Source organism: Anser cygnoides, chromosome 20, assembly GCF_040182565.1.
Source record: "Anser cygnoides isolate HZ-2024a breed goose chromosome 20, Taihu_goose_T2T_genome, whole genome shotgun sequence".
In the NCBI taxonomy this organism is placed as follows: Eukaryota; Metazoa; Chordata; class Aves; order Anseriformes; family Anatidae; genus Anser; species Anser cygnoides.
Genome location: NC_089892.1, coordinates 3,207,904 through 3,235,586, shown reverse-complemented (window position 1 = coordinate 3,235,586; position 27,683 = coordinate 3,207,904). Strand labels below are relative to the sequence as shown.

At 44.9% G+C, this 27,683-nt stretch overlaps 2 protein-coding genes across 9 annotated transcripts; both read left to right on the top strand.

Annotated features, from left to right (window-relative positions):
- The first annotated feature begins 190 nt into the window (after positions 1-190).
- SNAPC4 (small nuclear RNA activating complex polypeptide 4) lies at positions 191-16,833 on the top strand. 4 transcript variants are annotated; one of them, XM_048051301.2, is made up of 23 exons: positions 191-347; positions 1,222-1,259; positions 1,624-1,782; positions 2,310-2,435; positions 3,272-3,350; positions 3,951-4,032; positions 4,886-4,990; positions 5,642-5,714; positions 6,037-6,201; positions 6,409-6,556; positions 6,892-6,998; positions 7,323-7,417; positions 8,168-8,262; positions 8,428-8,513; positions 8,960-9,352; positions 10,425-10,514; positions 10,744-10,987; positions 11,094-11,164; positions 11,477-11,572; positions 11,694-11,721; positions 12,316-14,417; positions 15,216-15,346; positions 16,324-16,833. In XM_048051301.2, the coding sequence occupies exons 1-22, from the start codon at positions 191-193 to the stop codon at positions 15,333-15,335; spliced, it is 4,659 nt and encodes a 1,552-aa protein (XP_047907258.2). In that variant the 3' UTR covers positions 15,336-15,346; positions 16,324-16,833. The 4 variants fall into 4 exon arrangements, with proteins under 4 accessions (XP_047907258.2, XP_047907254.2, XP_066836863.1 ...); XM_048051297.2 differs by having other exon boundaries at positions 8,957-9,352; XM_066980762.1 differs by lacking the exon at positions 191-347 and adding an exon at positions 479-878 and having other exon boundaries at positions 8,957-9,352.
- Positions 16,834-17,562: 729 nt separating this feature from the next.
- On the top strand, positions 17,563-27,515 carry CARD9 (caspase recruitment domain family member 9). Of its 5 annotated transcripts, none has more exons than XM_013188848.3 (13): positions 17,576-18,779; positions 20,185-20,408; positions 21,017-21,154; positions 21,553-21,878; positions 22,302-22,481; positions 22,675-22,824; positions 23,304-23,429; positions 23,559-23,750; positions 24,071-24,112; positions 24,561-24,606; positions 26,046-26,116; positions 26,880-26,974; positions 27,132-27,515. In XM_013188848.3, coding segments are annotated over exons 2-13 (1,551 nt in total). In that variant the 5' UTR covers positions 17,576-18,779; positions 20,185-20,224; the 3' UTR covers positions 27,133-27,515. The 5 variants fall into 5 exon arrangements, with proteins under 5 accessions (XP_047907349.2, XP_013044302.3, XP_013044303.3 ...); XM_013188849.3 differs by having other exon boundaries at positions 17,581-18,779; positions 22,678-22,824; XM_013188846.3 differs by having other exon boundaries at positions 17,586-18,779; positions 26,880-26,962.
- Positions 27,516-27,683: the final 168 nt, after the last annotated feature.

The window sequence follows — 27,683 nt, the reverse complement described above, 5'->3', positions numbered from 1 at the left end:
GGACCCAGCGCGGCTCCCGGCTGCTCCGCCTCGCGCCCCATTGGCTGCCCGCTGCCACGTGCGCGGGGCTCAGCTGACCGCGGCGCTGACGCCGATTGGCCGGCGGGCGAGGGGCGGGCCCGGGGCGGGCCTGGCCTGGCCTGGCCGCGGATCCCGAGGCGCTGTCGCTGTTGCTGCCGCCGCCGCCGCCATGTCCGGGCGCCCCGCGCCGCCCCCCGACGCCACGGAGCTGGAGGCGGAGCGGGAGAGGATCCGGCGGGAGATCGAGGAGCTGGAGCGCAGCCTGCAGGCCGCCGGGGCCGGCGCCGGCGCCGAGCTGGACGTGTCGGACTGCAGCCTCGGCTCCGGTACGGGCCTCCGGGCTCTCTGGGCCCGCCGTGTCCGCTGGCGTCCGTGCGAGGTGCCGCCTGCCCGGGCTCCTCAGCCGGTCCCAGCGGAGGGGAGCCCGCTGGCACCGCCGCTCCGCTCGTTTCTGTAACGAAACCCGGGGAAAAAAAAAGCACGAGGGAGGCTCGGAGAACTGCCCCGACCCCTCCCGGAGGCGTTTGGGCATCACAGGCGGGGGACGAGCTGCCCTGGGAAATGGAACCTCCCACCAGACACTGGCACGATTATATCGGCCGTTTCCATGCTCTCTGAACGGACCATATGAACTCCACTGCATCATTCCATTGCTCAGCCTGGCTGTGCTTCCTAAAATCGTTCTTTCAAAGCAATAAAGGGGGTGAATTAAAAGCTCTGGTATCAGTACCTCTGGTGGCTGTCACTAATCCTTCACCTCAGTTTTGATCGTGCCACTCCAAAGATTACATGTCGGAACTACATAGCCACACTGAAGGCAAAACCAGTACTGCTGAAGGCTGGCGGAAGGTTGCTAGGTGGTTACAGAATATGGAGTTTGTTGGGTGGGAACATTCATTGTCTGCACATTCTGAGGCCTTTATTTTACCATGATGCACAGGACCAAGATGCAGCTTGATTGCTGCTGTAGCCAGCAGAAGCTGCTATTTTGCCTACTCTAGAACCACAAAAAAAGTACACGTGTGGTGTATAACTAAACATTTTTACTTGAGGATGTTGGCAATACCTGAAAACCCTAATGCTCATGTGTGAGGCGCTATGTAGTACTTTATTCTGTGTGCTTTAATTGAAAAGTCTTTGGTTTTGAAGCTGTGTGTTTTTCACTGCAGTCGGCGTTTTTGTATTTTTGTTGTCCAACAGATGCTGAAGATGACGACTCAGATTCTCAGGAAGAAATGGTAACCGTTTTCTCTTTAAGCATGTCTTTCCATCTGTCTGCTGAAGGGGACAGGAAGAAAGGGGAAATTTTGCACTGTTCTGGGTAAAGAACAGTTCTTGGCAAGGTTCAGAGTCAAACTTTGGACCAGATAGTGTGATGAAGTAACGGACAGAAAGAAAGGGAGCTAGGCAAGGCAGGTAACTCTGCCTCTGGGACCATTCAAAGCAGCTATCAGGGAGAGACGGGTGCTTCCAATTCATTTGGGAATCAGTTTTGTAACACGATAGAAGTACTGAGTTACATAATTATGCTGCATACCTGCATCTGCTCTTAAGAGCAAGCATTTCCCTCATTTTTCTTTTAACCCTCTAAAATGCCTCAAGGAAGTGGAAAAAGAAGAGGACAGTAGTGATGATGATACTGAAAATAGCCTGCCAGAAGACCCAGAAACGTGTCTGCAGATGAACCACGTGTACCAGGAAGTTATCCAGGAAAAGATTGAAGAAGTGGAGCTTCTGATTGCACAAAACAAAGAACAGCAGGTGAGCAAACAGGAGTAAAATGTGCTTTTTGGGTTGCCATCTGTTATCTTCCTCTGCCCCTCATTCCCAGTAAAACTTTCCACTGCGTTCTTAATGTACCGTAGGTACCAATGGAATCAGCAGTCACAGTCCTTACTGATGTGCAGGTGTAGTTACCAGCCTGCCTGGACAGGGACAAGGAGACTTGGGTTTATTTTCTTCATGGCAATTCAAACCAGCGTCACCTCAATGGTGACCTTTGGAATGGCTTATGCTACTGAAGTTTCCATTCTTTCTTACCACCAGAAATGCTAACACTGGAGAATGTTTTAGCTAGCAAATCGGTATATTCATATGTTTCTTTTTATCTCCGTTGTACTATGCAAACTTGCGAAGTTCCAAATCCCATTGTTAACACACGCACTAATTTGCAGTCTGGTGCTACAAATTATTTGAATCCTTCCTGAGAAGTTTGTGATGGCTCAGCCACTGTTCTCTGAAATTAGGGAATTTAAAGGTACTGACGTGGTTTAATTCTTTTATTGCAGAAAGAAATCATGTGCGAACTTGATGGCACAAAAACAGCAAAAGCAGGAGATGGTAGAAATTTACCAGCAAATATATTTTTGGGCCATTTTATGAAGCCGTACTTTAAGGATAAAACAACAGGAATTGTAAGTAAATATAAACTAGGTTACATATTGATAGTTTTTTTTTGCAGTGATAGATTTAAATTGTAACTGTTGTAACAGTGTTCCATTGTAACTTGTAACTACCAGTGTCAGTCCTGAGTTTGCAATCTCTTTTTCCCTCCCTTGTTGCTTATGGTCTTTTGGAAACGTGTGTCCAATTCATGGCTGGTTATGACATGTGGGAGTTCAGAACGGTGCCATTCCAGCCGTGGGGTAATCGAGCGCTGTGTTTTTCAATTTAACTTTGATTGTTTGACTTCATCGCCACGATCCAGTTCCACTCTGTTTAACGTGAAATCTGGCTGTCTTTAAGTTTTCTGAGGCAAGTGTCACTACTTCTTACAAGTGTTCTTAAAGGGTTGCTAGCAAAAGGTAATCCTGACTAAACTGTCAACTGTCACCGTACACACATTACCATAATCCTCAAGTAATGACTGGGAATTTTACTATACATCTGTACCTAAATTGGTAGTGTAGATTAAGTAGGTACAAACATACGTATTGTGTCTAACCGCATTCGGAATGCTGCTTCAACCAACGGTCAGCTGATGTGAGCAGGCCTGGCTTTGAGCTGAGAATTTGCTGTGTAGCTGTGGGCAAACTTGCTTAAGTATCTGCTTATATTTTGTTATGTTTTCTGATGTATCCGCAAGCTAGTACTGGTAAAGGTGACTGAGCAGTTCTAATGTGACAGCCTGTGCAAGCCTGAGTTAGCATTCTTTTTTGTAGTGGCTCATGCTAGAGTTCTAAGGAGAATGGGCAAATTTTCTGTGTACCTGACTCTTCTAATGTATCTTAACCCTTTTAATGTTTATTAGGGCCCTCCTTCCAACGAAGATGCCAAGGAAAAGGCAGCTCAGGGCATAAAATCCTTTGAACAACTGCTTTCAACAAAATGTAAGAAACCGTATGTGCTGCTCAGCGTTCTGCTGTACCAAATGTCTATATTCATAGCATTGCTCCCCCCACATCTGCAGTTAAACACCAACACTTCTGATATTTCATACTTGAATTCACAGAAAGAGTACTTAAAAGTAAATGGGATGCTTTGTGAATTGATTTGCTGAATTATTTATGACTTACTTCCTTTCACTTGCATTTGTTTTGATGTGTCATTCCATCTCTCCCATGAACACTCCAAAAGCAAATGAGATCATGCAGGGGTAGTGCTGAGATGAGAGAATTCAAGAGACACTTAAAGCTCTAGGTGGTTACATCCACCTGGGTGGTGATCTTCATTGATGCCTCCTTGGAAGTAAAACTGAGTAAGAGGCTGCAATTTGCCGAGGTCAGACATGACATTAGTGGTTTAGGCGGGGAATATAATTAATTTACCTAGCTTCCGATAGTTCCTTTGCTGAACAAAATGAAAGATGAACTCTTATCGAAGACCTGAGGCATACTTTTAACAGTGATGCTGAAAGCAACGCGTCTCTCTTTTACTTGGCAATGGTTTTCTACTGATCACTGAATGCTTGATTATTTTATTTTGTCAAGGGAAAAGCAGAGAGAAGATACTATTGCAGAAATCAGTCGTAAGTGACCGCTTGCAGCGCCTGCTTCAGCCAAAGCTACTGAAGTAAGTACAGTGCAAAAATCCTTTCTCATGACAACGTTACATCTGAAGTAAGGAGAGAAAATATGTGGACGTGCTGCCTTCTTCAGCAAGTTCTGTGTTAGCTGTTTGCAATTTCAGTAAGGTTACAAAGCACAGAGGGGATTCTTTATCACTTTGGGGCCTGGGAGAGCCACTCTGAATTGCAGCAGGGATATCCAAACTCCGTGTCCTGAGGGCACCAGTGCAGAGGATGATGCTGTTGTAGATGGCAGCATCTTTCATTCTCTGTTGACATCTGTGTTATCTGTGTACGTACCTGGCATTGATGGGTCTTGGACTGTAAAGTTCTGACCATAAGCAAGAGGTTACAGCATTCAGCTTGGACTGTAAACAGATGACGACTGTTTTGCAGGTATCTGGCAGGTGGGATGGGTTTGTTCTGAAGATACTGTAGCATTTTATAGCCATCTGTTTCTTCTGTTGACACAGCAGTATAACTTAAAATAATCTACAGGGCTTGAAGCTGAACTTGATATGTTGCAAGTGAGCCATAACAGTGTGTCCAGTGAGAGATTTATGTGCCTAGAGCTGGTACAGTCTTGTTTGTTGCTGTTGCAGCCATCAGTGATTATCTCTGTAAATACCAAAATGATTGATCTGAGACCTGTTCTGGGTCAACTGTTTGCATTGAAGCAGTAAAAATAGGATGAGTTTGCCGTGTGGGAAAACCTAGAAGAACAGTTTTGTTTACTGCGGAAATAAATTGAAGGAAAGAACGATACTCATGGGGAAACCACCTTTGCTATGTATCTTCTGATGCCATTGACCTGCTTCCCATCTAGTCTTAAGTAATGTTGAAAATGTCTTTGAACAGGTTGAGTTACTGGAATCAGAAACTGGAAAAAGTCAAGACTGAAATGGAGAAACAAATCTTGGAAAAGCAAATCAAAGAAGTGGAACAAGAAATAGAGGCAATTAAGTGAGAAGTTACCTTTTTATGTTCATGGTGAAAATGCAAGTATGTTCTTGGAGGCTAATTCGTAAAGTTCCCTCCTTCCTTGAGCACTTCTGATTATGACGTTTGGAGAAAACTTTTCACAAGCCAACACAAATGAAACTATGAAGTGCCGTTCAAACCCTGCAGAGCTCTCATCTCCACAGCTCTTCAATAAGAATCATGTTTTGGGTTTAGATCTACAAATGTAATATGTATAGCCAGTATAGAGGCACAGTTTGAAATAGTTTTTGTTTTAGCAACAAGGAGACAGAACTCTGCAAATTCTAATAATTCTGAGCTTTTGCTTGCTAAAGCATCTGGAGCAATGTAGTTTGACATTGTGCATTAAACTGTTTCTCCTGCTAAACGAACATCATCGTGTAGAGGGCTGTTTTTCAACGGTGCATTCCTTATACTCAAGTAAAATTACTGTAGTAAACCCGGTAAGAAAGAAACCTTGTTTGGGGAAAAGCTATGGATGTTAAAGAGCCTGATGCTTTGAGGTAGTAAGTTTTTGTGGAAGTTGATAGCAGGTGAGAGGAATAAGATGAAGCAAGGTCAGGCAGAGGAACTGACTGTTCAGTTAACTTTTTTAATGTGGTTCTTTCTTTCTCTTTGTATCTTCTGCTTTAGCCAACTTCCAGAAAGTGACTTGTTAGGAGACAGATTTGACGAGCATGACTGGGAGAAAATTTCAAACATCCATGTAAGTTGGGAGATCAGCTATTTTATTACTTCTGACATGCATCCCTCCTCTTGAGAGAAACTACACCTGAACTGGTGTTGTTTCCACCCACTGTTTCCATTGTGCACTTCTAGAAGTTGACTATTGTGTGATCTCAACATGGCAAGCACAGAAGCATTGGACATTTGTTGTTACTGGTTAAATTTAATAATTTAATTCTGAAAAAAAATAGCAATAAAATATATACGGAATACAAAATATATCCCTTGTATCAGTGTTCACGTCTGTCCAGTTGTTTCAGTCCCAGCTACAAGACAAAAGAGATTTTTGCTATTTCTTTCAGTTTGATGGACAACGTAGTTCAGAAGAACTGAGGAAGTTTTGGCAGAACTATGAACATCCAAGCATCAACAAAAAGGAATGGACAGAGGAGGAAACAGAGAGGCTGAAGAAGATAGCTGCTGAACATGGTTATTTGGACTGGCAGACCATAGCCCAGGAGTTGGGGGTAAGCTGTTCTGAGGCCAGAAACGAGGTGAAAAATCAGTTAGTTCTGACTTGACTGTATCTCATGTCAATTTTCAGAAATCCAAGTTAATTCATTGTTAATTAATGCTTTTTTGAGAAGCGTTAAAGAATCTTTAGCCTTGCTTTCTTGCTTTTTGTCCTCATAAGTATCCGTTTTTCTAAGTAGCTTTGTTTTTATTGCATTAAGACAAACAGGACAGCTTTCCAGTGCTTGCAGAAGTATCAAGCCTATAACAAAGATTTGAAAAGGAAAGAATGGACCAAAGATGAAGATCTGATGCTTTTAGAGCTTGTTCAAGAGATGAGAGTAGGAAGTCATATCCCGTACAAGAAAAGTAAGTGACATACAAATAAAACGTTTTCCATTCATGTGTGAGTGTTAGTTGTTGTTTTTGTTTTCCCAGGCTTATGTGTATTAGTATTTCTGCATGCTAGAGCACCTAGACTGCTCTGATTGAAAGAATTAGTAAAGTTTTATTTCCTATGAGTGCTTACATTTCCACAATAGTCACAGTTCTATGTTTTTATCCAACCTTTGTAGCCTGTTACCTAGATAAGGTACAGAGTGCTCAAAGAAGGGCAACGAAGCTGGTGAAGGATCTAGAGAACAAATTTTATGAGGAGTGGCTAAGAGAGCTGGGGTTGTTTAGCTTTTTTTTTGCATTTCTAGTTGCTTATTACATGGAAGGAAGAGATTCTGCCCAGCTGATTTACCGATGGACCAAGAGTGTGGACCCCAGTTTGAAGAAAGGACCTTGGACGCCAGAGGAAGATTCTGTAAGCTCTGTTCTCTGATTCCCTAGAATTGCAGGGTGCAAAAGTGGAAAGGTTAGAACGTTAGAAAGTTTTATACACCTGAGCTTTAATAGTGGCACGGAGGAATTTGAAATGGATTGAGATGGGCAGTTTACAAGTCAGGAAGGCTTAGGAGCTCCCAAACTCTTTTGTTCTGAGACTTGCAGTACAGTGGAAAGAAACAGAGCGATTTTTGTCTCAGGCCTACTAGGACTATTACTGTGCATGTGTGTGTCTCTCTCTCTAGATATATATATATATATATAAAAAATGAGTTTCAACTCATTCTTTGTGTGATTAACATAGATGCTGTTGGCTGCAGTTAAGAAGTATGGAGAGCGTGACTGGTACAAAATTCGGACAGAAGTACCAGGCAGGAGCGATGCTCAGTGCAGGGATCGGTAAGTACACTAAAGGAAACAACTGTTCTTTCAAGCTTATTATCCAGAGCTAAGGTGCAACTTATTTTACAAATGATGCTTCGCTTAAACCAGTGTCATCTTAAGGACCATTGTTGTGAGAAGTGGTTATGGTCTAAATACAGTCTACACTGGTCTTTAAAGGTAGCCTCTAAATACGGTCTCCATTGCCTCTGCCTAACTTTGGATTTGTAGTTAGAGAAGTTAAAAAGTTGACATTTGAGTCTTAGCAGGGAGAGCAGTGCGCTGTTGCCTTGCAACATGCTGCTCCCTCTGTAAAGTGGCTGGTGGGTTAGAAGTTGGGAATGTTTTTGTCCCAAACAATGCAAAGTTATCCTGAAACTTGAGTGAGCTCACGCAGGGAGGCAAGGTTGTCATTCATGTATTGTCTGTGTACCCGTGAACATTATCTAGTCAGTCACTTCCTGTAACTGACACCAATATTGTGAGAGGTGCTGAGCAGTCTTCAGCATTGGACCCAACTTCAGGAGGCTTAGAGTGCAGCACGTCATAATTTCAGTGATGTGTTAAACCTGCTCATTTTAATTCTTAATCGTGTGGTCTGATGTTTAGAGAACAAAGAGATTGTAGCCATGCTGTATTAAGGGAGTGGGAATGGGACCCCTTAGAAAATCTCATAATGATGATGGTTTTTTTAGCCTCAGATTATGCAGTAATGATCAGAACTGTACAAACAAGATTGAGTGTTCCTTTAATGTTTTTATTTTGAAGGTACTTAAAAGCATTGCACTGTGATGTAAAGAAAGGCAGGTGGAGTTTAGAGGAAGAGGAACAGCTAATTGATCTGGTGCAAAAGCATGGCCTGGGTAAGTGTTGCTGTGGATTAATCTTCAAAAGCTTAGAGAAGCAAGCATTATTTAGTAATTTACCATTTGAATTTCTTCTTTTATTTTAAGTGGCTGACAGAAGCAGGCTCTGCTTCCTACTGGTGATTGCAAGCTTCCATATGCTCTGCTCTTCATCCTTTTTAGGTCACTGGAGTAAAATCGCTTCTGAGTTGCCTCACCGGACTGGCTCCCAGTGCCTAAGCAAGTGGAAACTCATGATTGGGTCTAAGGTACTGTACAAAATCCTGTTAAGTCACAGTCCCGTTTATCTTTTTAATTAAGATTCTCTAAACTAAAAGTGAAAGTATGTGAAATCAATACCAAAATTGACCTTGATTTCCTACAATCAATTTTATCAATCGTTAATTAATTTTATTGTCCTGAAATGCCCATAAGGATGGCATAAACTTATATTTTCTTATAGGTACATCATGAGTTGCCAGGTTTGGCACAAAGCACTCTTAAAAATATTCTGGTTGCTTAAGACCATGTTAAAAATACTGTCATGTTTCCATTGTCAAAGCACCAGCAGGTGCTGCTGCACTGTCCATTTGGAAGCCACACATTTCTGATAGGATGCTGCCACACAAAACTTCTCAATTTACTAATTCGAGAGATTTGCAAGTCAGGGGTGAACACTGGCTAAAACTTGTCTGTGCTCTTTTTGGCTAAGAAGAAAAAATCAAGGCCAGCGAAACGGCGACATGCAGAAGGGAGTACCAGCGGTTCGGAGAGTAGCAGCGAAGACATAGAACTGGACTTAGCGGACAGCTCAGAAGAGGAGATGACGAGTAAGGAGGAGTGTGCATTTCCCAGCATCGATTTGTGGATTCCAACACAGACAAGTACACAGGAGTCAAACAAAGGAAGATACCAAACTTCGTCCCTTTTCTCTTCTGTGAGTGCTAATGCAAAGACCAGTAGCAGTGAAATTCCACGTGCACCCTGTGACGGAGGCAAGGACGAAGTTGCTGATAAATCTGCAGAACTGAACACCATCCTGAGGGGCATTGCGCGCCCGCATTCAACAGACATCACTGTGAAGAATCCAGTAGAAGTAATTAACAAGGTAAATCCTGGGATTCTCAGTTTGGTTTTGATGGAATTTCAGCTTAGATCAGGAATTACCAGGAAGTATATTTGCTGCAGTAAAGAGAGTAAGTGATGAGTGATAAGTGGATGACAAAATCTTTCTTGCACCTCTGTTAGTTGCTTTCTCGTTTTACCATTGGGGGGTGCTATTGGAAACTGAGCTGTGTGATTAAACAGAAATTTCTAGCAGTGCTTCCTCCCCCCGCCCTGTATTATCTAGAAAATAGCTGTGCTCTTTCCTACCCATAATGTCAGAGAAACAAAACTTTTCCCATATTTTCATAAAGCAGAATTGGCTGGTGAATTGTGATTACTCTCTCTACCCTGATGACTAGAGTGCATAGACTTAGTTTGTAAGAACTGTTACCTGTGCATCTGTCTCATTCTGAGCTGGGTTTTCATCCCAGATCGGACACTAAAACAGTACAAACCCTCCTTGCACATTTTTGCAGAAAAATACTCCGTAGTAAAATACTAAATGTCAAAACTGCAATTCTTAACACAAGAGAAAATATTTTTGCTCAAGTGAACTTAAGTAGCATGTGCATCCCTCAGCTGCAGGGACAATTGCGCTGATGACAAGTTTGTTGGTTACAGAAGTGGTTATGGTATGCATGGTTTGTAAATGCTTGTCTGATGTAATCAGTCTTTTGATTTTGATTACAGATAAGGCTTGATTTTTTTTTTTTTTTTTTTTTTTACCAGTAGAAGTTTAGGGAAGAGTCGCTGACTTTTTTGAACTTCTCCCTATTTCTTCCCTTGTACTGTTAAGCCAAAAGTTGGAAAGAGAATCATCCAATAGATTTTGGGTGGGTTTTTGTGGACACTTCATGCTAAGGCTTTAACGAAATAGGCATTTGGTACTGTGGTAACACACAAGAACTAAAAGATAAGGTAAACATCTGCGCTTTGGGGCTGATCTAATATACTAAGATTCTTTCAGTAGCAGGAACGTTGAAAACTTTTGTACGTTTTGTCTATAATGTCAGCACAAGTAATTTTCTGTGGGATACTTTCCCTTATACCTTTTCTTGTGTACTCTTTTTAAGGCTTCCAGATGTGGAAAGCAAGTGCTACGGGTTACCCTGGAAGATGTGAGACGAGTATTAAGAAATAACACGTGCTTTCAAAGGAAACTCGTAAGTGCCTCTTCTGTCTTATCTGCTCTTGCAATGTGTGCGCTGCCAGGCTGTGTTTAGTGGAAAATAAGCATAGAATCACAGATCTTATTTCACTGTAGTCCCAAGAGGGAAAAGGTTGTTTTCTTTTTTTTTTTTTCGTGACTGCCTTGTGAATAGTTTGTTATGGGACTACCTTTGCTAGAACCTACCAAATTGGGATTCTAATTCTGTATTTATTCATGCACAGCAATCAAAGATGGTAAGACCTATTTCCGCTGGTTTAACAAAAATGTCTGGAGCTGCTACATCTGCCGATCAGAAGCTTCAGGGGCTGCAGAACGCCATGGAGAAAAGTTATCGTCAAAAGAGAGAGCGTTTGAGAAGAATAAACCTTGACAGAAAGCTTCTGATGGCAGTGACTCCTTGGGTGGGCAATGTGCTGCTGCCTTGCACCTTGCAGACTGGGAAGATGGCTTTTCATCAGACAAAAGGTAGTGGTAACCCATCAGGGATAGTACTCTCCTACTTTGTGTCCCCAGTTTCTGCTACCTTCTAACTGAACGCCCAGCTGATTTTGATCTTGGACTCTTTTTCTAGCTTATGCTATTCAGGAGAAGATGAAGTCAATCAGTCTCTCGAGCACTCCCCTGTTCACGCTTTTCATTCAGGTAGGTTTTACTGTCTTCATAGCATCTACTTTTAAACAGTGGTGATCTTTTCCTGTGTTTGATACCTAAATAAAAGGTTTATCTTTGCTCCTTAAATTAGTCATCTAATTACTGGATTAATCTACTCTCACGGCTTGCATATGATGTTTACTACATTCTTCATCAATTCTAATAATGACAGGATTTTTTTCTGTAAGTGTGAAAATGTGCCCAGAATCTTTCACGTAAAGCCTCTCCTGTCTAATATTAGCACCGGCTCTACCTGAATATTTTTGTTCTGAATCAAATTTTTATGAATTTCTTACCTTGCAGCTCTTTCAGATTGATACCAATGGTTGCATGAAAGTTATTCGGGAGGGAAGACTAAAGCAGTCAGAGCTTAAGGCTAACGCATTAAGGCCTCAGCAGGTATCGTACATCACATTTCAAAGCTTTCCCTACCGGAGTCTTGACTAAAGTAGACATTTTTCAATGGGTGTGGCAAGTGCTACTGTATCTCAAGTATAATTTAATATATTTTTTTTGGCAGGCTTCCCAAAATGTGGAGACTTCTTCAGGTACGTACCAGAACATTTATTTTTATGATGTGCAAGAACTTTCACTTAATTCTTCACTGCTGTATTAATGGCTAATGTAACTGAAGGAGAACTTCTGGAACGAAATGACATTGTCTTACTCATTTTTGGTAGCTCTTGGATATTTCGGTTATTGGCTAAATGCATTGCTTTTGGTAAGGACTGGCAAAAATACTGAAGGGCCAGGGGATCATTGGCTTTGTGCCTGTCTGGTAGTCTGTAGATTATCGCTGTTAAACTTTTCTCAAGCAAGGTGCTGGCTGTGGGCTGGAGTGAACGTGCTGGCACCGACCAAAAGCCCAGTTTGTTGTTGTCACCCTGGCTGATGTGCGGTGCCTGTGTTGCGCTGACCAGCACGGTTCCTCCTGTGCTGTGTTAAGGTACATTTCTAACCCACCTGCTGGTTAAATAAATGCTGTAGTGTTGTAGGAACTCTCACAAGCAGAAACTTTGCTACTTCCTGTGCTGGGTACTCGATGTTTAATAGCTAAGGAATGGTTTATAAAGGAAAATCCTTTTTGAAGACACTGAAACGTTCCACCCCCCCCCCCCCCCCCCCCCTTTACTCCTCTACAGGCAATTCGTCACAACCTTGCACTCAGAGGAACTCCCAAAGGGGCATACCAAGGAATGCTGTCAGAAGACCTGCTGCCTTAAAATCAACGGAGACTTCTGTTGCTGGCCTTGAGAGCAGCACTCCTGCTCTCGCCATGCAGGCGGCTCTTCCGGCCCACGCACAAAGGCAGAAGCCTAAAACAGTCTCAGAACTGCTGAAAGAGAAGCGGCTAAGGGAATCCCAGGCCAAGAAAGCTGTGCAGAGAACAGTATTTATTGCCCCACAGATGTTGGTTCCAGGGCCTTTGATAATCCAGCACCCACCACAGCAAATCGTTCCTTCTGCACAGGCAGGGAGCAAACCTGGAGTAGTTGGTTGTACAAACAGCAACGTGCGGTGTGCACCAGCCCCACTGCCAGCTTTTACTTCTGTTGCAGGTTCAACTTCTACCACCACTGTGTTTGAAAACCATTCCTCGTCAGTGCCCAGAACTGGGGAGAGCTCTGGTTCCTCAGCAGGACCAAAAGTACAATCCAGTAAGGAACTAAACGAGCAAGCTCCTCGAAGTAGCTCTGAAGGAGGTGGTTTTCCAGGCCTGAATCCAACTGGAGCAGAGCAGGCCTCAAATCAAGGAGGGTGCAATGGTCAGGTCCTAGCTGGTAGCTCGGTTCCAGTAGTGCTGCAAAATCAAGCTTTTGTGCCTCGTCAAATTGCAGTGGTGCCTGTTGGCATAGAGTCTGGCACCAACAAACTGTCTCTTTCCACACCACTTACCTGTGACCCGAACAGTAGCGGACCACAGCAGAGGCCGGTCAATTTATTGCCAGCTCTTGTAGCTCCACAAGCCGGCTCCCATTTGGTTCCCAGCAGCGTACTGCCTTTCACCTGGGTTGTAACACCACAGGCGTTGCTCCCCACCTCTGTGCAAGCTGTGGTGGGTGTTCCCCAAGGACTGCCAGCTGCTGCAGTGAAAAGTCAAAGCCGGGCAAGCGTGACATCTGATGGCAGTGGTTTAGGAGTGGCTCCTGTACCAGCTGGAGCAAATACGCCTCACGCTACTAGCGCAGAGACGAAAGCACCAAGTTCCCAGTTAGCCGAAGGGGTACCACTGGGAAAGACAACCCTTGTAAGCCATTCTGCAAGTCTCTTACCTGTGACCTCAGCCAGTCCTGGATGCAACACGCCCGCTGTTTCTTCTGCTGATGTTCCCTCCGAGACTTCTGACTCCTCTGCAGCTCAGCGTTCTCTTCCAGTCGATGCACCAACCCTGCATGCTGTGCCGCTGCCCCAAACACAGCTACCTGCAAGTACTCCAGGGTCTGATTCCCGCTGTGCAGCAAGTCCCGTTAGCTCGGGGAAGAACCAGGACTCCGCTACAACAAACGCATCATCTTCCAACCCAGCTGTCGTTACAGAAGGGGTTGTGCTCCAGCCGAGAGACCCAGTTCCTCCTAACAACATCCCAAAGAACTCTGAGGGCTCTGCTGCCCAGGTGTTGAAAACCAGACCTATCGCCTCCAAACCACCCGCTACACAGCCTGCTGGGGGTCCGCCCCAGCCAACCACTTCTAGTGCAGGAAAGACTCTGCTTGACTTCAGCCTGATTTCCCTGGAGGATGAGGAGCTAGTGAAAGAGTGGCTGAGCGGGGAGCAAGGTGTCCAGGTACCGCCACTGCAAACCAGGTTGCCCTATTTCCCACCTTTCTTGTGCAACTTAAAAACCCTCTCGAGGCTGCTTCTGCAGAAGGCGGCTCTGGAAAAGCAAGCGGCATGTCTTCTGCCTTCTGATGCCAGTCGGGGCGAGGGCGCTGGGGTTGATCTGCGTGCCATCACAGAACTGGTGCATCAGAAACTGGGCGATGACCCTGCTTTTCTCCTCCTGAAAGCCAGATTTCTGGCAGCCTTTACGCTCCCTGCTGTGCTCGCAACTCTGTCTCCTCCAAAAGTGGCAACAACTCTGTCAGCCAGCAGGAAGCAGTACGACGAGAGTGATGAAGAGGAGTGGCAGAGTGAGAATGAAGTGTCTGAGGAAGAGAGTTCTGGGAGTGAATTAACGGGCGCACAGTCGGATGGGACAGTCGGTGAGGAGCCGGGAGATGAAGATGCTGATTTTCCAAATGAGGTAAAACAGAGGTGCCAGGTACTGAAAGTGGAAAGTTACTGCCAGCCAAGTATTGCTCCCACTGGAATCTAGGGTGAAACTCCCACTGATCTTAAGCGTAGCAGAAATTTGGTCGTCTCAAGTAAGCATAGTTTTGCATCTCATAGCAGAAGCTCTCATGTTCGGCTGTGAGCCTTTAGTCTCCACAAAGGTAAAGGCCTGGTTCCTGTACTTCTTAAATCAGGCCCTTGATTTTCACTGCGTACGTTCTTCAAGCCCCTGTAATGTAAGGGGACTTACATGTCTGTTCCTGTTGCTCTTTAATGTTTTCTTCCTGAATTATTTTATGCGACTAAAGGTTATTAGAGTATATGGATTGATCTAAGCCATGATACCGACCAAAAATCACTCTGATTTTTTTTATTTTTTAAATTAAATCTCTTACTGCCCAGCACTGTTTCTTACAGAACATGCCAGGAAGCTGTGTAGTTCAGACTTGCATTTCAATAAATTGTGGCTCCAAACCAGACAAAAGAAATGCTAGTGAAGACGAATAAACAAGGTCACTAGCTGTTTCTACACAAAGATGACAAAGGTGCAAAAAAACCAGCAGTTATCTTTCTGAAAAATTTATGCATTTGGAGGTTTTCTGCTACCTGTGGTCATGGTAATATAACATCGTGTTCCATGCTTAATTTTGAATGTAAATGGAATATTCTGGAAATCTTGCTGAGCTCCTTAGAATAAAAAGATGGGTGAAGGGGTTTTGCTGCAAATTGTGTGTTAGTGTGCAAATAGTCTGCTCTGCTTACCTTGCAGGGTATGGGCACTGAAGAGATTGCTGCACAATCCGTCTCGGGCTCCTACACGGATGTGACTGACGCCAGCGTGCCTCAAATCAGGAGAAGTTCCCGCCTCAGGAAAAGGAGAAGGACGTGAGAAGGAAACGGGTTAGTAATCGTTCTGTGAATCTTGCCTTTCTTCGAAGGGAGAACCTGAAATACCTTTGTCTGTGGCACAGCTCAGACAGTGAATCATGACCCTAGGAGAGGATGGTTTTGACTTCCCTTCCCTTAGCACACAGAGTTCTGCAATCACCCATTAATCATATATTATACTGTGACTTTCACAGCGGGGGAAAGGTGATGTCTGCATGATAAAACTACATATAAAAGCCATGAAGTTCAAGCATTTGGCAGCCCTTTAGACCTTGCTGCTGCCTATTAGTATTACACCTGCTTAGTAGGTACAGACGAGGCTACAGACTTGGCTGCTAAGGTGAGGCCAACGTAAGAATAGAGAGAGGGTCACTGCTTGTGGGACAGGAAAGCCTGGGCAGCTGCTGCTGCTGGCACGGGTTTGTGTGTGGGAGTGCTAAACACTTGCAGCAGAAGCCAAAGTAAATCCTTGCTGCGGGTTCCAGCAGGCTGGTAGCAGGACGTCCTTGCTCTGTGTTGTGAGGCTGTCCCGTAGGTCCTGCGCAGGCAGCGTCAGCTTTTTGCACAGTTTGATGCTCTCTGTTGCCTGGCTCATGAGCCTGTAAGAGGAGGCAAGGAATAGGATTAAAAGATGGCGGGAAGCCAGGGCTTAAACTGGTGGGTACTTCATTGCAGTTCATCTTTGAAGCTTCATCTCTGAAAAACTTTTTTTTCCTCCCATATGGTTCCATTTGCTCTGTGAACACCGGAGCAGCTTCTGTAGGGTACAAGTGTGTGATGTTTTAATGTGTGTTGAGGTCTTTGGTGAAATGGACCAAATGAGCATGAACGGTGTTTGATTTGCTTGCTTGTTGGCTGAGATTGTTTTTTGTTTCTCCCTTTTTCCTTCTGAACTAGTTTTAGAAACTCCAAAATGTTATCTTCCCTATTTAAAAAAAGAAAAAAAAAAAGTCCTGTGACTAACTGGAGTTGTTTGTGCTCTGTTACAGGAGTCACTTGACTGAGGTCTGCCTTGCTCTATGGCAGTAGGAGATACTCTTTGCACTGTTCACTTTTAATGCTTCCAACAAACTGACCGGACAGGCCTGGGGAAGAGAGGAAAATGGCTGGAGTGGTTTCCTCATCGCCTAACCAAGTCTGCTCATTTAGACAAGTTGCAAATAACGAAGGCAAATTGCTGGAGGGAAGGCTTTGAGGCACGGAGCGATTCTGTTCTCTTCCAAACTAGCACCTGCCATAAATGCGGGGGGGGGGGGGATTGTTGGAGACCTGGGGAAGCCAGCAAGGATGGTTATTTATTTCCTTTTTGTGTTAGCCCCTATTTATGTGAATGTTTATCTGTATTCAGAGTATGTGATTCATTAGGTGTTTATTTTAGTGCTGTGACAGTGTTGTTTGACAGCTGACTGAATACTGCTGAATAAGCAGCAGATTAATTTTGTATCAAATGAGCCTCGAGTATTTGTTGAAATACAGATGTTTTATTTTTCTCACTTAAACTATTGATGTCGTCTGTGTTTTTTACAGTAAATAATATTTTAAATGATGTGTGTATGAGTGTGATTGCTAATGAGAAAAATGAAGTCTGTAAGCCACATGAAAGAAAGCCAAGGAGTGTGTGGGAAATGAATATGCATGTAGCTAAAAATGCAAGATTGAATTACGCTTGGATTCTTTCCTGATTCTTCCACAGCCTGCCCCATACAGCCACCAGCAAATCACTTAACGAAAGCTTGTTTCCTCATTCATAAAACAGTAATTTCTGTCGTACAGAGAGGTTTAAGGCTAGCTGAGTCAAAGCTGGTAAAAATCTAGTGGGAAGCTGCTACAGAAAGCTTCCTTGCACTGTGCCTGGCAACGTTTCCCAAGAGCTCAGTGGTGAGTTCAGTGTGCTGTGAGGTACAACCGTTCTGTGAGGGCCCTTGTGGCAGAGCTGGGGATGGACAGGCGGTGGGGGTACTGAGGTTGCTGCATCCTGATTGCGTGTCAAGACACTGCGGAGCAGGAGAAAGTATTTTGAAATAGCTTTCCTCTTGCAGTGTGCTCTATCTTCCCCATGCCCATATAGGTAACATTTTTTTCCAGTAAATTGATGTGGCAGAAGTTCTGCCATGGAGTTCTGTGTGCCATTCACCACAGGGCTGTTACCACCAGGCATTGGCGGTGAACGTGATCTGTGCTCTAAATGACTGCTGTTCTTGGCAAGTGCCAAGGGAGGTGCCCTTATAATCTTACTGCTTGTGGAAAAAGTTGTATAGCTGTCAGAAGCAGCTGTCTGTTTTCACTCTTTCTGAGTATTAAGCTAATCTGTTGCTAAAGAACAAACCCTCTTGAGCAGAGACTGATCAATTAGCAGACATTCTGATTACTTCTACTTAGCAAGGGCATAGATAATAGATGTACTGCATCTTTGTTAGTGTAAAGCTAATTTAATGTCTAACGAGAAGCACAGGGTTATAGAATCTCTGAGCATCTTTGCCCCGTTCTGAAGGAAATCATTGAGAGACTCTCCAGGAATTTAGCAGAACGAGCGGAGGGGGAAGCTAATGAGAAAATGTGTCATGCTGCCATGGTATCAGAGCGTGTACGTTCTCGAGGCTCTTTTAAAATGAGCTGTTAGTGAGTTTTTGTTGCAGCTACAGTTCTAGGATTGTGGGAAGGGGGAGGGATGCAGTCAAAGGTTTATTGGTGTTTAACATCACCACATTGCTGCTTGCTGGGCTGCTCCTTTAATTACTGGTAGAGCCTCAGCCTGTAATTCGGGAGTCAGGGGCCACGCTTAGCCAGTTCTTGACTCCCTTTCTTTCAAAATACTCAGTTGTCATAATTGTGCTTGAAGCTTAAGGGCATCCAAAATTAGAGGCATTGCTTTAGAAATCATCGCTCTCAGCTGAACTCTCAACCACGAATGTGTTCTTGCTGCCTGCGTTTGTATTCAAAGATGTTACACGGGCGGTTAGAAGGCCGTCTTGAAGAGCTCTTGTCTTCTACCTCAGTAGCTTGTTTTGTCCCCTGAAATAAGTTGGACAGACCCGTGCCTGCGACCTTCACTCTTTTTAATCTTTCTGCACAAAGAAACTTTCTTGGCTATAACTGGTACTTCAGCGGTACAGATTGGAAACGCAAGTCTGAGTGAGTCTAAGGTCACTGCGTATGTAGTGCTGGTGACTTGCTATGTCATCAGCTTTCGTTCTCCTCCCCCATCATGTCTTCAGGCTTCCCTTTTTTAGGGGGGCCCCTTGTTATTCTCTCCCTTTTCTGTCTCAGAGTGTAGCTGAGTAGTTCCCCCTTTTCTTGAATCGGTTTTATTTCTGGAATTATTTTTGCTCTAGCCAGACTATAAAGGGAGGCTGCAGCCCGGACACATTTCCTCAGGGACAGGACGCAGATGAGTTTTCCCAGACCAACGTAAGAGACAAGAAGAATCTTGACTGCATAGGCCCAGGTTGGTTCGTGTAATGCCGATTGTTTTATATTGACGGGTAATTTTAATTTTACAGCTCTGAGGGGTGTGTGTGGTATTTATCAACAGGGGAATGCTCGAAGAGATGCGGTAAGATGTGAGTGAAATCTCAGCCCCTGTATAGTCAGAACTCTTTCCGCCTCAAATCAAACGAAACAAAACTTGAATGCTAAGGTTGCTGGCATGTGATATAAGCATAGTAATTAACGGCTGGGATTTCAGAAATACTCCTTATGGAACAGGCTGGCTACGGAGGGGAAAAGAAGTGAAAAGATTGCCTCATTTCTTACTTGAATTGATAAAACCGATTTCAGACAAAAGCCTGGGTACAGAAGCGTTGGATTTTCTGCTTTTGCTTAGCTGCGTGGTTCCTGGCTGAAGAGTCGTAGCGTTGGACTGTGATGAATAGCAGGCTGTAATGGGAAGGCAGGTAACTAATAACCTCCCGGTCCAGCTGCTGTGGGGGAGCCCTGAAGTAAGCTCCCACCGGGCACACAGAGGCACCCTTTGCACATGTTATTTGAGAGTATAAATTCCAGAAAAACCAGGTTCTTATACAGCTGAATGCAGTTCGGGCTATCGCCACTGGGGGTTTTCACGGAGCCTTCTGTGGGAGTTATATTTAGGATTGTGTAGCCAGGCAATAATACAGGGCTCTCAAATGCTGTGAGATGGAGGAGGAAGAGTGTGAACTGTTTAAAAAGTAGAGCTACTAGCTAATTAGGAGGCCTTCAAAGATGCTTTCGCTTCAGAAGACGCTCACTTTCAAAGTGGAAAATTGCTGTTTGCCATCAGCTCATCTCGTGTTGTGTTCCAACCTTTTTGAGTTGTTGGGATAAATTCAAGATTTAATTGTGAGCATAGCTGAGCATCTGGAGAACTCACGATGAAGTCAATGAGATCTGACAGCACCTCCTCGGGGTACGCTGTTGGGAATCTGGAGTTTGTTGGATTTTCCTCTCTACGGGGCTCTCCATGACTTTCCTGTCACCAGTGGGCCTGTGGCTAAGCTGTTTCCCTTTTGTCTTGCAGTGCTCTGGGAGAAGTTCAGCTGGTTGGAGGGAAAGCATCAAGCTTTGGTGACTTTTTTTGGTTTCTCATAATTTCACGCTGGTCCTCCTTCATGTGCGTGTCAGTAGCGTTGGCGCTGGCCTCACAGCTGCTGCTGTCTCCAGCCTGGCACTGCACTGTTCCTGCAGGTACAGCTGCAGTATTTCGTCCTGTTCTGAAAGTAATTCACAAGTGCTGAGTTAAAGGCCGCACGAGAGACGTGTTCCTGTATGTAAAAGGCACTTTTCCATTCTCAGTCAGCGAACATGGTTTCCCCACCACCACCCACGCTTTTCCAGGAGGCTTAGAGTCTGCTTTTTTGTTTTCTGTTTTTAAGGAAGGGTAAGACAGCTCGCGAATACTTCTCACTCGCCGTCATGTTGGAAGAAGATAACGATGAGACATGCTGGAATAACCTGGAGAACTTCCGGGTGAAGCTGATCTCTGTGATAGATCCTTCCCGTATTATGCCCTACCTTCGCCAGTGCCAGGTGATAAACCACGATGATGAAGAACAAGTTCTCAACGACCCCAGCCTGGTCATGCGCAAGCGGAAAGCAGGTGGGTGAAGTGCAGCTTTTGGCTCTGAAGATAAGCTCATGCTCTCGTGCTCTGCAGATTGCAATGGCGTGCTACCCTTCCAGTACCTAACGGTTACATTCCATGTTTTTTTTAAATTTACATTCCATGTTTTCCAGTTTGGGAAACTGCAAACACAGACAAGAAGCACCCTGGGCTTGATTTGGTGCAGAGTTATTTCTAGGCAAAGTAGGCAACTGAGTTCAAAGTCTTAAGTCCAGGCTTACTGAGGCTTGTCTCTGCTACCTTTTTCCCAGTGGCACTTTTTTCTTTTCCCTGTATTTGCCTCTGATATTTGGGAGTGGAGCCTCAAGCTGCAGAAACCATCATTGTGTGTCCTTTTAGCTTACCTCCTCTGTAGCTGTCAGCAGGATAACGTAAAGTGCCCTTCTGAGATTTGTGTACCTACTGTAGTAGGAGCTAGAGAGAAGGGTTAAGTTTTATTTGTTCCTCCACTTGGCTTAATATTGGCCAGGAGATTTGATCCCAAGGACTTTAACCTGCATAGGGGGAAATTGGAGGAATTCTTTGTTCTATTAGAAATAAGAAAAGAGAAAAATAGATTAACAGAACTATTGCTGTTTTTTCAGGTGTTCTCCTGGACATTCTTCAGCGAACGGGGCGCAAGGGCTTTGAGGCATTTATGGAAAGTCTTGAGCTTTACTATCCACAGCTGTATAAGAAGATAACCGGCAAGGACCCAAGCAGGGTTTTCTCTATGATTCTAGGTAAAGTTTGAGTTCTGAGAAGCAGCTCGTCATTTAATGTTGCTGTGTAACTTAAGGGGGAATTCACCTCTGATTTTGACTCTCCAGAGCTGAGGTGAGCAGAGTCAGGAGTGTTCCCTGGCTTCCTGCTTTGCAAAGGGGTCTGGCAGGAGCGGCCCTGCTGTCCTGCATCGCTGGACCTGGGAGGGTGGAGGGGGAAGCAGGAGGAGTTGTTCCTGCCTGTTCTGTCAGTGACCCTGTGATGGAGAGAGGGGAAGGGCAGCCGGGAAGCAACGTGTATGGCTTGGTCACGCGTGTCTCCAGGGTTTGCATGTGCCGATAGGTGGGTGGGCTCAGTGCTGCGTGCGTGGCTGGGGAGCAGAGAGGACAGCAGCGGCTGATGCCTGCCCACCCAACAGACACGGCCGGAGAATCCGGCCTGAGCCAGCTCCTGATGAGTGAGATCATGAAGCTGCAGAGGACTGTGCAGGAGGAGCGGCAGAAGGCCCAGGAGCTCACCGTGTGGCTGCACACCAAAGAGAACACGATCAGAGAGATGTGGGTGAGGGACAGCCTGCTCCGCAAGCACCAAGAGCGGGCGCAGAAGATGAAGGAGGAGCGGGACAGTCTGAGCAAGGAGCTGCGGAAGTGCAAGGACGAGAACTACAGCCTGGCAATGAGCTATGCCAAGCAGAGCGAGGAGAAGAGCGCTGCCCTCATGAAGAATCGGGACCTGCTCCTAGAGGTCAGTCGCCCTTTTCTTCACTTCTTACTTGATCCCTGAAGAGCTGTGCTGTGCCCCAGACGGGTCTTTGCCTGGAATGGACCAGACCAGTCTATTATGAGGTACTGCGCATACTCCTTAGCAGATGGCATGTCTTAGTGGTCCCTAGCCCATGTCTTACAGGCTGTGCTGATAGGATTAACTCTCTTGCCCTCACTCAAGACCAGGCCTTCTCACAAGGGCGGCACAGAACCAGCACATTTTACCAATTTAGCACACAGGCAAGACTCTGATCCTCAGAGCACCAAACTTTTTGAGGAAAACAGAGCTGGGCAAAAGCATGCCCCATGTTAGTCTGGGGAGTGAGAACTCTGCCACAAGAGAGCTGCTTTTGGAGGTCAGACTTTTCTTCCTGTTACTGATACGTTCTGAACCTCCTTGTAGATTGATCACTTGAAGCACAGCCTCATGAAGGCTGAGGATGACTGCAAGCTGGAGCGTAAGCACACAATGAAATTGAAGCATGCCATAGAGCAGCGTCCAAGCCATGAGGTGATGTGGGAGATACAGCAGGAGAAGGAGTTGCTTTTGGCCAAGAATCAGGAGCTGGAGAACACTCTCCAGGTTGGTGGGGGTGATTGGGTATGGAATCCTAAGAAGTGATTGTTTGTTTCAGCCCGGGCAGTGATGGGGCTGTACCGAAGGTTGTGTGGCTCAGCTGTGGCCTTGTTCTCCCAAGTCAAACAGAGCACGTGGGACTGCGGAGAGAGTTGACAGAGTTAGATGGTTGCTGTATCTCACTTTCTTCTTTGTCCAGCAGGTTGCCAGGGAACAAAATTCGGAGAAGAGCCTCTCCAACGAAACTCTGGAGAATGACTGCAGCCAGATACTGGAACGCCGCAAGCTGATGAACACCGTTTACAACCTTCGCAGGGAGCTGCGACGAGCCGAGGTGCTCCAAGACAAAGTAAGTGGTGCAGTGCAAATCCCTGCTGGGGGTCAGTGGGTAATACAGGCAGATGAAGCACCTGCCATGTTCTGCCTGTGGAGCAGAGGAGCTGCTCAGCAGTGATCCCTGCTGCTCCTATTCTAGGGTCCGTGTTACAGTTCGAGGAAAAAAGGCACATTAATATTTTAGCATTCTGTGTCTGTGACAGTAACTATGTCATCTGTTGATGCCTGTGTCTGTTAATTAACAGTCCATGCCTCAGCCTGGAGGGTGATGAGAGCTTTTGTAATGATTGACAGCTCTGGTGCTTGTAAATCCGTCATGTCAGCAGTCCTCAGTCATGTTGACCGGTCTTCTGGTTGGCTTTGCCTCCAGCCGGACAGTCTGGCTGAACTTCGATGTTGCAGGGAGGTCGGGCTGTGGCATGGAGCAGAAGGGGTGAGATCCTAGCTCAGACTCACCCCACCTGCGGGGTGCTTTTGACCATGTCTCAACAGTATGCAGAAGAAAAGGAGATGCTCGAACTACAGTGCACGTCTCTGCGGAAGGACACCCAGATGTATAAAAAACGGATCGAAGCCGTCCTGCAGCAGCTGGAGGAAGTGGCTTCAGAAAGAGACCAGGTGATAAAACATTCCTCCTGGGGTTGCTGCCGCTAATTCCCGGTTTGCTGCTTGAAGCAGGCAGATATTGTAACCCTGGATGTACTGCTCTGTGACGTGCCATGCGTGACATGTTCCCTCTTACCCCAGGCGCTGCTGACCAGAGAACAGTTCTACACACAGTACTCCAAGAACCTGGTCGAGAGGGACACCTACCGGAAACAGATTCGGGAGCTGGGGGAGCGATGTGACGAAATGCAGCTGCAGCTCTTCCAAAAGGAGAGTCAGTTACTGGCTACTGAAGCCAAGCTGAAAAGGTTGCAACTGGAGCTACCTGCACTGGTATGCCTGTGGGGTTGTGTACGAGGGGTTGGAAAGCTCAGTTTAGGCGGAGTATGTGACTGTTATGAACTCTAGAGACCACGTATGAGCCATTTAGATCAAATGGAAGCAGAGTAAATGGGTTTCTGGAACCAAAGAAAACATCATGGGGCTTTTAATTAGTGCGGCATCCTGTGTACTTTCTCCAAGTGGTCAGACAAGATTGTGGGAGGGAGGAAGTCCACAATTCTCTGTTTTCTGAAGCTTTCAGTCTCCTATACATTCCATTACTGCAACTTCATTGCTCATGAGGAATGATTAACTTACTGGTTTTATTTCAGACTTCTGACCTGGATGACACCTCGTCCAGAGATTCCCAGGAAGTGAGTAGGGTGCCTTGTTTACATTTTACTTTCTGGTGGGATAGTTTCAGACTGTTGAGGCTAAGCAGGCAAGTAGAATCAAATTATTTTGGGTCGCTTCTGATTGTCTCTTGTGGAAGAACAGGCAAAAGTATTACCCTGGGGTCATCTGTAGTAAAGAGTTTTTACTTAGTTCATAATTTCATTGTGGAAGAGATCGTCACATTGTCTGGAGACAAAACGCATAAATGAGGCCAAAAGAACTGGATATAGTCATGGAGGATAAATTTATGAGTAGATCGATAACTTTTGGCTCAGGATGTCTCCTATTTTGCTGACAGCAAGACACAATAGGGAAAGGTCAGTTTTATGCATGTGCTGTGTCTTATGTTTCTCCATCTGTTCCTAGCTATTGTCTGAGAAGGAATAAGGGGCTGTTCTCATTTCTTGCTTTGTTTCTGTCCCATAGCTTACTCTTCATGGTCATCTAGATGAAGATGCACAGCTGACTAAAAGTAAGGCTTTTGTTGGGCAAAACATAGAGTAGAATTCTTAAAGGGATTATTCAGTGTTCCAAAGGGATGGGGAAAGACAATCCCTGCTTTTTATTTTTAGTGGAGAAGAGGTAGCGTGACTGGAGACTCAGTTTGGGAGAGATGTTTCTCAGTGGGGGCACGCTTGGCACTCTGAGTAAGGCTTCCTTGAGAGTACTCAGAATAGACACCCATAAATCAAGGCTTCTAGAATGCCGAGGCATTCTGCCATACCACCATCCTTCTCACCTATAAAAAGAACTTGTCCCCAGATGCTGGGAACAGTGAGTACAGCTTTTTGGAGAGAAAAAACTCCACATGCTGTTTACTACGTGGTCTTTGAAATAGTCTTTCATACAGCTGAATGACGTGGCAAAGTTGTGTCATTAGACTGTCCTAGGTCCTTGAGTCTTTTTTTCAGTAATCTGTCTTCTGAATTTGTCCAGGAAAAATCACCTAGTACATGGTGCCTCTGAGAAACAGTTCCTGGGTGTCCTTTTTTCCCCAAGTCCTCTTGCATTTGTGGCTTAGCTGAGAACAGAACAAGCGTCCTTGCAGTTCAGAAGGACCATGTGGCTTTCTTCAGGGATTTTTCCTTCCCCTCCTCCCTTTTATGTTGCAGGCTGATTTCACAAAAGCAGAACCATGTAATTAATGCTGTCACTGGTTCTGTTTTTGTGGCATCCCCAGTGGAAATGATTCAGCAGTGTGGAGAGGAATTAACAGGCTCCTCTAAGAGCTTGAGATTCTCCTTCAAAACATGTTGAGAAAGGAGGAAAACTAGCGCAGAAGAAACCTTCTGTTCTGATCTCTTTTTTTATTTATTGAGATGGGAGATTTTTCACAAAAGCTAAACAACACTGATCCAAAAAGACTTGTATTATTCTACCTCACTCAGTTCAAAATCAGGCAGCACAGTACCTGATCACTACGTGAGGAGTTTCACTAAAATATCACCTGATGTTAAGCATCTTGGTATGCAAGACTTAGTTGTTGGGGAACAGGGACAAATTGTGATTAAAATCATGTTTAGAATGATTTCTCATGGTCATCTTCAACACAATTGCTTTTTTTTTTTTTTTTTTTGTAATGATATTAAGCAGAGGTGCTGCTTTGCAAAGGTTCATTTTGCTCCCTCATATGCAGAAACTAGATAGATGGTCTCTCTTTCTGAGCCTGTTGGGGAAGTCCATCATCCTAAGCAAGATTCAGGGGGGTCAAATAAAATGAACAGTGACTTGCACATTGATTAGAAAACTAAATCCCAAATGTTTTAAGGCTTGGTTTCAGTTCTGCTGTTGACTCTGTGCACTGTTGGGCAGCTTTTATGTTACAACTATTGCTATTTGCTGAACTAGTGGAAGGAGAAGTTACTTATCAGTGGCAACTATGACTAATGCTGTGATTTTTCCATCTTTTAGATGACTGCCCTGAAGGACAAACCCAGCAATTTAGCACCCGAGAGAGCAATCTGCCTCTAGAGTCACCCACTGTAAGAGAATCTTTGTGAGCTTTTCCTTATGCTGACTGGAGTTTGTGATCTTTAATGTTCTTCTTAATGATAGATTTACTAGGTTTGAGAAGCAAACTCTGCTGGAAAAGCTACTGCTTTTCCAGAAAGCACTCTGTGCAAAATGCCCCCTCCAAAAAGGGTGAGCTCTGAACAGTAGAAGAGTAGAATGCATCTGCTGGTTATTTCTCCATCTTTGCTTAGGAACTTCTAATTATTTTCTGGCCTTTATCTCTGGTTATGGTTGTTTTTCAGTTTAACTGTCTGCAGTATCACTGATGAAATAGAATTTCAAATTTGCAACTGGGAGAGAATAAACATGGTAAAATTGTGTGAAACCAGGATGTATTACCATCCTGGACACACAGTAGTGGACAGTGCAGGAGTAAACACACTGTACTTCATTCTGTAGGCCCAGGCAGATGCAGGAAGCTAGCTCTACACACTGGTGTACTTCCCTAGGTGAGGGTTTGGGCAGTGAACAGCTATACTTTGTCATTTTAATGCATAGGTTTCCATTTTTCCCCCTTTATTTACACGTGAAATGATTCAGGGCACAAACAAGTCTCAGAGGAGATCATCATGCTTCTTTGGGTGGTTTGCAGCCTTACCTTACCTTGCAGAGGCCAAATACAGTACATCAGCCTCAAAACCAGCCATCTTTACAGAACAGTTCTGCCCTACTGGATAACATTGATCTGATCTTCAGAGGAATGCAGTTCATACCTGTTTGCATTTTCTCCAGTTCAAGGAGTGTGGCTTGGCCAATGAGGAACTGGCAGAAAAGGAGCGGAGGAGGATGAAGGACTGCTTTGAGCGTTACCGAAGGTCTGGCCTTTAGTAAGCAGGACTAATTTAGACATAACCTTGCGACTTAATTGATTAGCTTGTTGTGTGTATTTCTTCTATTCAGTCTGTTCCCTGTCCTCAACCTTACAGAACTTACCTTCAGAGGCTCAACATCTTCTAAAACTGAAATGTCTACTCTTGTTTTCAGAAAAAGGGCAATGCGAAGAGTACCAAAGGGCCAACATCACGAAGCAGACTGGGAAAACACCACTGGCAGCGACAACACTGACACCGAGGGCTCTTAAGGACAGGAGCCGACATGCGAGGCAAACAGCAGAGAGGCCGCGGTGCGATCTGTATGTCTCTTCAAATAGACTACATGGATTTTAAAACCATCTAAACCAACATGTATGAGAAGTTAGTTTGTAACTGGACTATAACCAACACTATGAGAAGTTAAAGTTTGTAACTGGACTGTGTGTTTAGCATTCTGCCTGTCCTCGTCCATCTCTGTCATTGAGAACTTTGTAATTTAGATCCGCAGTAACGTGAGAGGCGTGCAGTGCATCAATAAACAGGGTTGAGGCTCGGAGCCCCACGGTCTGCGTGTGTGTGGTACCAGCTCTGCCAGAGAGCGTGGGTGGGAGCTTCTGCTTCACTCAGAGCCTGCTCTGTGCTCCAGGCTCGCGTGAAAGGAAACAGAGAAAAGCGGGGGCGGGTTCCGCTAACGCACAACACGGGACGAGCCTCGCTTCGTGCC

Coding starts and splice junctions, on each gene's coding strand:
- SNAPC4 (XM_048051297.2), top strand. CDS start 191: ATGTCCGGGCGCCCCGCGCCGCCCCCCGACGCCACGGAGCTGGAGGCG. Junction 3,351..3,950: donor ACAACTGCTTTCAACAAAAT/GTAAGAAACCGT, acceptor TATTTTGTCAAG/GGAAAAGCAGAGAGAAGATA. Junction 10,515..10,743: donor CGTGCTTTCAAAGGAAACTC/GTAAGTGCCTCT, acceptor ATTCATGCACAG/CAATCAAAGATGGTAAGACC.
- CARD9 (XM_013188846.3), top strand. CDS start 20,225: ATGTTGGAAGAAGATAACGATGAGACATGCTGGAATAACCTGGAGAAC. Junction 21,155..21,552: donor GGTTTTCTCTATGATTCTAG/GTAAAGTTTGAG, acceptor CCCACCCAACAG/ACACGGCCGGAGAATCCGGC. Junction 26,963..27,131: donor TGCTTTGAGCGTTACCGAAG/GTCTGGCCTTTA, acceptor TCTTGTTTTCAG/AAAAAGGGCAATGCGAAGAG.